The sequence below is a fragment of the Carassius auratus genome, chromosome 50, assembly GCF_003368295.1.
Source record: "Carassius auratus strain Wakin chromosome 50, ASM336829v1, whole genome shotgun sequence".
NCBI classification, from domain to species: Eukaryota; Metazoa; Chordata; class Actinopteri; order Cypriniformes; family Cyprinidae; genus Carassius; species Carassius auratus.
The window spans coordinates 12678030-12689686 of NC_039292.1; the positions used below are offsets into that span (position 1 = coordinate 12678030).

The following is an 11657-nucleotide window of genomic DNA, read 5'->3' on the forward strand; positions in this document are numbered from 1 at the left end:
TAAAGCGGTCAAGGGCATGACCTTTGAGACTGTTTGAAGAACCGTTCTGTTCTGAAAACTGTACGCCAGACTGAAAGCGGCGTTTTATTGCTTTCCAGCTTATGAAAAAGTTGCACACAGGTCTTCTCAGATAACCTGCCAATGTCCTAATCTTGTCCTTGTCGCTCACGGACGATTATCTCGATCACACCGTGAATTGCACCCACAGCTATTGGTCACGTGACCTGCGCACAAAGGGTCCAGTCTTCTTCCCTTGGTCCAACTTCTTGGTTTTCAGACAAAAAGAAAACAACAGAGCGATTGTAAAGATAAGACTTGGGGATAATTAACAGCAAATCCAGACTAAACAAACGTAACACTTTATCATCCATTGTTTGTGAAGAAGGGAGGAGGTTGTTTGGTGTGAAGTTGAATGATTTCTTTGAGTGTGTGTGGTTGTAAAATGTGGTCTCGGTTGTGAGGACCATTATATAAAAGGTGACCCATCTCAGTAATGTGAAGTGCAACCATGAGTCCATGCGTCTTCTCAATGTTGGTGATTTTGTGGCCGGTAATGGCTGTGGAGACGTTCACCTTGGAGGGCAAGCAGATCCTCGAAACCTTGCACTGTCCACCTTGCGAACGCATCCATTGTTCCCCTCGCCGAGCGCTGAAGCTCCAGTGTAAGGGTGGAATCACCACTGGGATCTGCGGTTGTTGTCCAGCCTGTGCCAAGCTTGCGGGAGAAAGCTGTGGAGGCACCTGGGACTACCTGGGGAAATGTGATGAAGGGCTGGTTTGCATTTACCCAGAAGAAACTGATGGAAAACCAGAGGCAGAACTCAAGGGAACCTGCAAATCAGGTACCACTGGCACTGGAGATGTCGAGTTCATCTGTCTAGAGGTTACATAGAAACCTGCAAGTCTACACTCTTAAAAATAATGGATCTTTATTGGCTTCTGTGGTTCCATGAAGAACCTTGGAATCTTTCTGTTGCACAAAAGGTTATTAATAGTGGAAAATGGTTATTTACAAAATGTTACTAAAATGTACTTCACACCAAGAACCTTTTTTTTTTTTTTATTTTTTTATAAGCACTGAAAGGGTTTTTGAGAAACCAAAAATGGTTTTTCTATGGAATCACAGTGGAATCTTTATTTTTAAGAGTGTAGAGTTGTTTTTTGAATTCAGAGTTCACATGATCTTGAAAAAACATGGGAATATCAGGAAATTCCAGGTTTGAAAAGTCATGGAAATGAAGACATTTTCAAGAAAAATCATGAAGATTTCACTAGCAAATTTCTGAATTCAATATTTAATTGAATTGAATAAAAAAAAAAAATCACCTTTTTTAAATTATTGTTTTAGACTCCCCCACCTACCTTTTTGCGTTTTAAAATGCTTCAAGTCATGAATGAGCAGGGCCTAGCAGGGGTCAGCAGGGCCCGGTGCAGGTTGTACCGGTGGGCCCTGTTTGAAAGTGTTTATTTTGTATGTTCAATCTGTTTATTCGTTTGTGCTATTACACAGTGTTTACATTTTTTCAAGTTTGTAAGTGTCCAGGTACAGAAACCGAATAATTAAATGTAAAATAGCACTGTAAAAATTAAATATACAGTCAAACCAAAATTTATTCAGACACCTTCAACATTTCTGACATTATCAGTTTATTTGCTATAGTTTAGAAAATGGTAATAAAATATGACAAGAGCTCAGAGTTAAACTGTCAGAACAAATTAATCTTGATAATATCAGATAACTTTGATAGAAAGATATGTAATGGATTACAATCAAACGAAACTTCAGACAACTGTCAATACTTTGTTGACCAGTTACCAAGCAAAGATTAATTTTGTTCAGTCTGTTGTGTGAAAAGGTTGCATTAGCAATTCCAAAAAAAACAAAAAAACAAAAAAAAAAAAACAAAAAAAACACGTAAGCAAAACATGATCAGAGTTTCCGGTAACTACAGTAGTCCAACTCTCTAACTATTTGGCCACAGCTGCCTCTCTTATTTTGCTATACTCACTTACATACATTAATTAATAGTGTCCTGCACGTACTAGTTAAAAAAAATCAATATTTCTTTCTTTCGTTTTATTTTTTTCATTTTTCTTGCATTGGATTGACATTACAGCAGCTAGTAGCCAAATTAGGCGCGGTCACTTTAAGAGACATTGAACGAATCCAATATAATACACATACGATTTTTTCCCCATCAACTCTTTACTTTCACTTAAGACATAACCAATTTTTTTTTTCTAACATACTATCCAAGACGGGTATTTTCACATTTTTTTTATTTTTATGTATTTGTCGGTACAAGAGCAAAAACAGACAAATTCGGTGTGTTTTAAGACGCCTCTCTCTGCGTGAGCCTGAGCACCAGAACACCGCGGTGCTGAAGTGGGCTCTTACACATCCTTTTGTTCGTTCAGGTGCAGGGGCAACTCAAATGAGAACTTTGTAAAGGAGAGTACACCGAGCACAGCGCGCGAGTAACCAGCTACTCAGTTCAGCTTTTCCGCATTTGTGTTTAAATGCTTTAAAGTCTTTTGAATGGTTAAATTGGCAAGTGGCAAGGCTTAATAACACGTGAAAATGACGCGCTTTCGTGACGACACGCTGCAGCGTTCTGTCAACTGTCCTGAGCGTCTTTTTGGACTGGCCACAGCCAGACGTTCGAGATCACAGGGGGCCCCCCTTGGCCGTGGGCCCCTATAATCGTCACCACCTTTCACCCCACTAGCGACAGCCCTGTGAATGAGTGAAACAGTCTTAGCAATGTTAATAATAAAAGTGGGAACCCTGTGAATTATGCAGCAAAAATAATATTTTTAATGATTTATTTTAATATATAACACAACAGGAGTTTTCAAACTGGAGTCCAGGGATCCACCGGAGAGTGTCTGCTGAAAATTAAAAAAATAAATACATTTTTACAAATGTTTACTAAAGATTCTCTTTCCATCTAAAAGTATGACAACCCCTGTGGTACAATCGATTCATGCAGAGTGTGCGCACCTGCTCATGAATTAACTTTATGTTCATGTTCACACTCTTAAAAATGGCACCATCAAGGTTAATCTAATTTATGAACTGTGAAAAGAGATACGGCAGTCAAGGATTCCTTTGATCTCAGTGCACTTTACCATAAAAGCTAAGCTCTGATTGTTCTTATCTAGACGGTGATGAAATCCCCAATCTTTCCTGAAGAACTGCATCCGTATTGTAACGGGATTCCATCAGTTTTATTGTCTGTTTTTTTCTTTGAGCAGCAGAACAGTATTTCACAATATAGTGTATTATTTGGCACTTTTTGCATGGCTCTTTTGTTGATTTTGGATTTGTATTTCCAAACAGTGCTGGAGGTTCTCAAAGCCGACACTTGCAGACCGGAGTGCACATGGGAGTTCTGCAAGGCAAATCCCAATGAAATATGCTCAGCCAGGTAACTTCTGCTTGAAGTCTTGATTCGGATTGATCTTTGATTCAGTGTCTCTGATGAGTGACCCCTTCTCGGCTGCAGGTCTGTATCGTTGGAGAAGCGTGAGTGTGGAGGTCACTGCCAGCACACCACCTGCTCCAGCTGCTTGGTTCTCAGACCTCCATCGTGTCCTCAATCCTGTTCTCCAACAGATCACGTGTGCCTGCATCGCTTCGGCAGGTGTGTGCAAGGACACCTGACCCAAGAAACACATCCACCCATCTGCCACCAGAACCTACAGGTCAATTTCATTATGCTTTATCATTCTTTTTATCTATTTTTGCTTATTTATGTGTTGGTTAAAATTATTTAAAATTAATATTTTTTTCCCCCCAACAGAATAACTATGAGGGATTCTTTGTGTGCTTGGCCCCTACCTGTCCAACTGCAGCCAACTGATTCTGCATTTTAAGAAGAATCCAAATAATGTAATCCAGTTGTAAATTGTAGCATAAAAGGCAGCTATTTTTAATAATGCATTTCATTACTATATATATAAAAAAAAGAATGCTGTGAAATTACTTGCATTATTCTTGTACAGCTTTTGTCGTACAATCTAAAGCAGTGTTTTTGTCATTAAAACATGTTAAAACTGCATTTCGATGCCTACCATTAATATTTTTGTCATATAATCATGTCCGTTTTTTAAATGATGTATTCTAATATTTGTATGTGCGAATGTTAAATGAATAAAACTATTTTCATTTCGGAGATCACACATATATATGCTTTCAAACATGTAACAGAAATGCACTTTATTAATTTTTCAATAGTGAATAACTTTTTCTTAATTATACCAACAGTGATTTAAATATATGCATAAATGCGTTAAACTTTATGCATGAAAGTAAGTTATTATAAGGCCGCCACTAAATTCAAAATGTAAAAAATGTATTCAAAAACAGAGCTAGTCAAGTGCACACAAATGAGTGTCCGTTTCTCAAGATGAAAAACACACCGCGTTTGTTATCAGGCACATACACCTGCTTTTGTTTTTACGACTGATAAAAACAAGGGCCAGACAAAACGTTCAGCGCGCCAAGAGCCATAAACTTCAACAACAGCCAATATGTCACTCTTAAGTGCGATATTGCCTTAAGTGAGGTTTTCTGCCTAAAGAAACACAATGTAGCATTGTTGCATTTATTTATTGAAAATATTTGCACAATTCAGATCCTCTGGATTATTCAAATTAGAGACATTTACGCGATATCAAGACTAATTTTCATTACAGTTTTAAAGATACTGACCACCATAGCATGAGTCTTCTGCATAGTTGACTTGATCTAGACATGAAAACTGAAAAATATCCAATATAAAAGCACACCGATCTCCCTACATGATTATTTTTAAGCAATTTTGCCAACGACTAGGTTGAAAAGGCAGGTTAAGACAGCGCTTTGTCTTCACCATTTGGTAGCTAATGTAGTGTCCCCATTATTCAAAAAGTAAAACCAGGCTACATGCTATCATGTAACATTCTTGGTGCTCGGCAGCATCCGCACGAGCAAGATGCTCTACCTCTGACAGATGCACAGTGTTTATGCAAATCTAAGTAATGTAAATAAAAATCAAGGAATGTCATGTTGAGCCCGAAGCAAATCGTTCCTGAGTAGATTTTTCCCCTCTTTCATGATAGTCTTTATGAGTAAAAGGCACTTTGGACGTGAGCGTTTGTGTGAAGCGGTCAGAGTCACCGGAACATTCTGTGCCAGAACGACTGAAAAGTGGACGAGTTGAAGGCACCGATGAATATGAGGAGCAGGAGATACAGGCCCATCATGATGGCAAAATGATGTCTGGCGAGCCACGATGTCCTTTGAGTGTGTCTGGAATCAGAACCGAACATCGTTTTATACAGCAAGCTAGAAAAACATGGAAATTCTGCCTCGGGCCATCCAAGATACACATGAGGTTATTTCTTCATATGAACAGATTTGGAGAAATGTAGCAGTACATCACTTGCTAACCAGTGGATGCTCTGAAGTGAATGGGTGCCGTCAGAATGAGAGTCCAAACAGCTGATAAAAACATCACAATAAACCACAAGTAATCCACACCACTCCAGTCCATCAATTAAAGTGTTGTGAAATGAAAAGCTTGCGTTTCTAATCCATCAAGACGTTTTTAACTTAAAACGTTTTCTTCCGGCTAAAATATGATTCTATAATAAAGTCCATCCTCTGTCCTCCTCTCAACATAAAAATTTACCAACATACTTGTTTAAATGTGCTTTAGACTGTTTTTGCTCATAAACGGTTTTAGATCTATGCATATTTCTCTCCTGATTAAGTAGACAACTTTTTCACCAGATAATGCATATATATTAAAAAAATGCAGGAATAATGGATATGTTTCTTACAAGCATGCAGCTGTTCACTTCTCAAGACATTATTAAATGATGGACTGGAGTGGTGTAGATTACGGTGAAGTTTTTATCAGCTGTTTGACTCTCATTCTGACGGCACCCATTCACCCCAGAGCATCCACTGGTGAACAAGTGACAGAATGATAGATTTCTCAAAAAAAAAAAAACTAATTCAGACAAAGAAACTAATTCATCTACATCTTTGATTTAAGCACATTTTCATTTTGGGATGAAAAAGAAATGACCATAATATTATATTAATAGCAGCCCATTTCACCAAAATACTAAATCCTATGTTGTCTGCAGTCATATGATAGCGTTGTGTGAGAAACAGATGAAAGTTTAAGCCGTTATTGACTGGAAATCCTGATATCCATCCACGACTCATTCTTTCAAGTCAGAGTTTTTCAGTGAATCAGTGTAACTGTACGGAAAAGTATGACTGGTACATTACTCAAAACACAGAAAACAGAATGTCGACAGGAAATGTATTCTGAGTGAATTTTTTTGTATTTTGTACTTGTAAATGTTTTGAAAGTAATACAAAGACAGTCATGACATCAGTTGAAATGCAAGAATCAGGTGAATAAGGATGCCGGCGTCACCCGGTCTCACCGTGATCGGTAGCGTCTCTGAGAATACACCAGCAGGTACTTCACTCTCAGAAGCTCGTTGTTGGTCACCACAAAGTATTTCTCGGGCACCTCACCTCCTTCACTGTTCCTGGCCCTTAGACGCTTACGGTCAATGCTCTCAGAGTCTGAAACACACAACAAGAGATGCATTTAGATGTCTGCTTTTACACAAAATTGGAATAAAAATCAAATCAATGTTTGTTTGGTTTTATTTTGTTAAAAATTATGTAGCATATAACTGTTGGAAAGATTGTCGCAGACAATGAACACATCCAAAGCTTAATTTGCACTACTGTATTTTCCGCACTATAAGTCCCACTTTTTTTCATAGTTTGGCTGGTCCTGCGACTTATAGTCAGGTGCGACTTATTTATCAAAATTACTTTGACATGAACCGAGAGAAATGAACCAAGAGAAAACATTACCGTCTCCAGCCACGAGAGGGCGCTCTGTGCTGCTCAGTGCTCCTGTAGTCTACCCTGAAGATATAGAGCGCCCTCTCGTGGCTGGAGACGATAATGTTTTCTTGGACTGATGCGACTTATACTCAGGTGCGACTTATAGTCCGAAAAATACTGTATTATTATTATTATTATTTTTTTTTTTTTTAAGAAATTAGCACTTTAAGTAAGGATGCATTAAACTGATCAAGTAATGTAGAATGTTACAAAAGATTTCGGACAAATTTTTATAAATGCTGCTAAACTTTCCATTTAAACAATATTGAAAAATATAAAAGTATCAGTTTTCACAAAAAACAAGCAGCACAACAACTTTTCAACTGGAGTAGTGATGCTGAAAATTCAATTAGAAATTACATTTCAACTGATATTCAAATAGACAAACAGTTCTATTAAATTGTAATAATATTTCACAATATGACTGTTTTTAACACATTTTTAATCAAATAAATGCAGCTTTGGAGAGCATAAGAGACTTTTTTTTTAATAATCACAGCTTTGGACAGTTATTGTATGAAGCTGGTCACCTGACACATTACCTTTCTTCTTCACCTGACACTTCACATCAGGATGATCGATGATTTCACACAAGGCAACGCAGCTGATCAAAGGCCCGAGAACGCTTTCCCTCCATCCGTTCCCGTGGGGACTGTAAAGGATGGCCATGCTGAGGTCACTAGTCAGGTATGTGCCCTCCCCAAACAGTGAGGTCTGAAATCTCAAGTAGTAACCAAAGATAAGTGGCTTTCATCATTACAGTGAACCTGCTGATAACACTGGAGTTCTGATGATCATTTTCACACATATCATCTAAACATGAACTGATAGGGGATAATCAAACATGTTTATTTGCAGTCCTCTATAACATCCAGAGCAGGTCTAAAGGAGTGCAGCGGACACTACACGGCACCTTCTGACCTTATTGAGATGGCAGTGTAATCCGTTGTGTATGATGGAGTGGAAGTTCTCCAGTCTGCTGCCGTGGAACGCATAGATGAGCTCTCGTCCGGCCCGCGTCCGCTCGAACTTGGAGTCGAGCAAATCACAGTACTGCAGTTCGAAGAGGAAGTCTGGAGCCGGAGCCGAAACGCCCTCGCTTTGAGTCAGCTGGCTGAGTCTGGCAAACTAGTGGAAGGAGATTGAACACAATCGAACTAAGAGTGCGCAGAATACCAAAACCAAATGATTTATATGGTATTCTGTTCTTTTAACATTCAGTTTTTAAGTTATTCTGCCAATGCAATGAAACATCACACTAAAATGAATCTTGTTAGTGAACCAGTTAAACAAGTAATCAGTAAACAAAGTGATTTAGAAACATTGATTGCTACATGTGCAGCCCGCAAACCACATTGCTTTATTTTTTTACTTTACAACCTTTCTTTGCATTACAAGAACCGTTTATAGAATCATTAAGATTCATCTGTGTAATGCACAGATCTAAATGAAGTTCAGCAATACCTCCTCTTTCTGCAGGGTCTTTACGGCAAAACTCTTGGAGGACAGAACCCAGTGCACAAGAGCCAGATGATGATCTCCATCCCCATGTCCCAGACGCACAAGATCTCTCACGTTTGGCAAAGTATCCACGTCCTTTTGCTGTGAGGGACACAGTAGAATCAAAACTATAACGGATGTCTGTTCTGGAAGACTAACAACACGGAGAGCTCTATTTCTGCAAACGTCTTACCAGCTCCTCAAAGTCCTTGACCTCTCCTGTGAGGTAGTGAGGAGGGAAGGGTCTGAGCGCTGAATCACGTCTGTAGCTCTGGACGGCGGCTACGAAGAGGCTGCAGCGCAGATCTGCGGCTACAGGGTCTCGATGCAGACAGGAACAAACCAGCTCTCTGACCGCAGCTGTCGGGAGAGGAGGCTGCATTCCCAACACTAAAACACACACAGCAGATACAACATCAATAATAGACAATAACAAACTATTTTCATTCATGCAAAATATGTACATTGTGAGTCATGTAGTAAAAAAAAAAATCGTCAAAAAAAATCAAATAATATATATATATATACTATTGTACTATATACATATTTATATATTATTTAATAATTATATATATAATAATAATAATAATAATAAGTGATGTTCATTAATGTAGAATGTAGAATGTGAGTCTAGTAGCAAACAAAATATAGTGTAGGCATATATGTATATAAAATATATGCAGAGTCACTGTATATACACAGAGTATGTATATTAAATGCATATATATATATATATATATATATTGTTTTTTTTTTTTTTTACATGTATTTTATATGGTATAAAAATGTAATTGTTTTATTATATATTATATTTGTGACTCTGGAGCACAAAACCAGTCTTAAGTTGCTGAGGTATACTTGTAGCAATAGCCAAAAAAATATTGTATGGGTCAAAATGATCAATAATAATTTCATGCAAAACATTATTAGGATATTAAGTAAAGATCATGTTCCATGAAGATATTTTGTAAATTTCCTACCTTAAATTTATCAAAACTTAATTTTTCATTAGTAATAAGCAACGCAATTTGGAAAACTTTAAAGGCGATCTCAGTATTTCGATTATTTTGCACCCTCAGATCACAGATTTTCAAATAGTTGTATCTCGGCCAAATATTGTCTGATCCAAGCTTTCAGATGATGTATAAATCTCAATTTCAAGAAATTGACACTTAAGTCACATATTAGCTTATATATGATAATTTAATTATATTTTTCTATATATTGTGAGAGATAATAATACTATATATTATCATTGACATGTATTTATAAATTCAATAAAATATAACAATATTCCCATTAATTAGTTTGCTAACTTACCATCTTGTTAATTCTAAAAATTAAGTTTGTTAAATAATTCATAAAGTACAATACATTTATTATTTCAAGAATGCTATACAGTTTATAATATATTACAGCTAAATTTACAATAATAAACAGGACACATTTGCCTTCAGTAAATAAAGGACAAAGAATCTAACAGACCTTTTTATTTTTTTTAATCAGATTTAAGTGCTTAAAGATTTAAAAGAAGACATGATTTAGTGGACGCTGACGCATGATTTCAGTAGACTGTAAACTCTTGAACCTGTTTTCAGTGAGAACAATAGCAGCTCTGCTGCAGATGAATAATATAATATAAACTCATCACTCATTTGCTCTAAGTCTTCTACCGCTCCGATATTTGGCTGATTTAATTCAATAGTTCGTTTAAAAGTCGGGTTGTTCATCTCTGCTGGGTTTGTTTACATGTTAAGCATGTTAGCTGGTTAGCTTAGCTACCGTCTCACTGACGAAACTCACTCAAGCTTCAGCACACAAACGATTTGAAAGCAGAGTACTCGTCACTATACTTTTCCTTATATTATACATTATCAAATATTTGGCTAGCACTTATAAATTTTACCTTATGTGCCTGAAGCTCAGGCATCTGACAGTCACCGGAAGCTAAACGTGTCCAGCAGCTGCTGCGCATGCGCATGCGCATGATAGCACCAGCAGAGAGCGCTAAACACTGAACGCCAATGGAAACGAGCGGGCTGAACTATGAGAAGGTTGGGCAGTGATTCATGAAGCACCAAATATATAGTTTTTTTTTTGTGATGCCACAACCTTCCTAAATATAAATATAATCAAACAATATTTAGTCTGATTTCTATGTGAAAATGATTCACACATGTATTGTTTTACTACTTGATCTAAATCGATCTACCTGTCTGGTTTTTTCTTTTGCTATCAAGAAAGTGATACTTGAGATGATGGAAGAAGCATTTTAGGTCAAGCCTTGTGTTACCAAAAGTGGCTGAGTGCTGTTGTTCTCATTTCGCTGTAAAGATACAGAGCACTTAATATTATTGCCAGAAGAATTGTAGAGATCAATTATGTATGAAAAAAATTAGGTCAGTGTTTTGCTGAGGGATAGGCTTCAGAAAAAAGGCAGAATATATATCGTTGTAATGCCCAGTAATAAAATGTTAAATTAGGGAGAGACAACCCCTCCCATCAATTTAGGATGCTGCCAAGTAGAAGACTTAACTCTAGTTTGTTTGTTGTTCCATTTAAATTTGGATATCAAAGATCGAATTTGCTCAAGAAACTTAGGAGGAGGAGAAATTGAAATCATGAAAAAACTAATTAAGACGTGGAAGAACGTTCATCTTAATGAAAGAAATGATTTCTCGTAAAGAAATCTGGAGAGTATTCCATCGCTGTAAATCTTAGGTCACCTATTGATAGATTTGCATATAATATTTTATGCGAGTGATTTCTAATAACTTTGTGTATATTTCAGAATTACCTGCTGATCAGCATAATCCAAAGTTTGAAGACCAAAGTGCAAGAGCTCAAGGTTTCAGTTTCTCTCCTGTAGAAAGCCAATGTGCTCTCTCAATTTGAATCTCACGACCAGCCAGGGAGGATTTCCACAACGGTAAAAACTTCTTGAGAAACCCAATCGGATCCGACCCCTCTTCAGATTCTGGTAAGCCCACTAGCCTCGGCGGTTCCTGTGATGTGATGGAGAGGGATGCAGTCTGTCTATCGTGGTCTCTAATGTCTTGATTTTGAGCACGTACAGTGGTGTGGAGGGAATCAAATTGAGAGTTCACCTTTTGAGAAGATTTACCCAGTTCTTCAATGTCGCGGTCGAGACCGCTGACAGATTCGTTCGCCTGCTTGACTTGACATTTCAGATCTGTTAGTTGTGGTTTCACCAAATTATCTAGGGTGA

The 11657-nt window shown here is 37.5% G+C and overlaps 2 protein-coding genes across 3 annotated transcripts; one reads left to right on the plus strand and one right to left on the minus strand.

Annotated features, from left to right (window-relative positions):
* The first annotated feature begins 315 nt into the window (after positions 1 to 315).
* Positions 316 to 4456, plus strand: LOC113067053 (cysteine-rich motor neuron 1 protein). Its single transcript, XM_026239272.1, has 4 exons — positions 316 to 842; positions 3344 to 3431; positions 3510 to 3708; positions 3807 to 4456. Exons 1-4 carry the CDS (start codon positions 509 to 511, stop codon positions 3864 to 3866), a joined length of 681 nt encoding a protein of 226 aa, XP_026095057.1. The 5' UTR covers positions 316 to 508; the 3' UTR covers positions 3867 to 4456.
* A 144-nt stretch (positions 4457 to 4600) lies between these two features.
* Positions 4601 to 10450, minus strand: LOC113067052 (mono [ADP-ribose] polymerase PARP16-like). Of its 2 annotated transcripts, none has more exons than XM_026239270.1 (7): positions 10335 to 10450; positions 8622 to 8818; positions 8393 to 8530; positions 7850 to 8056; positions 7459 to 7642; positions 6451 to 6595; positions 4601 to 5296 (listed from the first exon to the last, which is right to left on the minus strand). In XM_026239270.1, the coding sequence occupies exons 2-7, from the start codon at positions 8808 to 8810 to the stop codon at positions 5161 to 5163; spliced, it is 999 nt and encodes a 332-aa protein (XP_026095055.1). In that variant the 5' UTR covers positions 8811 to 8818; positions 10335 to 10450; the 3' UTR covers positions 4601 to 5160. The 2 variants fall into 2 exon arrangements, with proteins under 2 accessions (XP_026095055.1, XP_026095056.1); XM_026239271.1 differs by having other exon boundaries at positions 7471 to 7642; positions 10335 to 10449.
* Positions 10451 to 11657: the final 1207 nt, after the last annotated feature.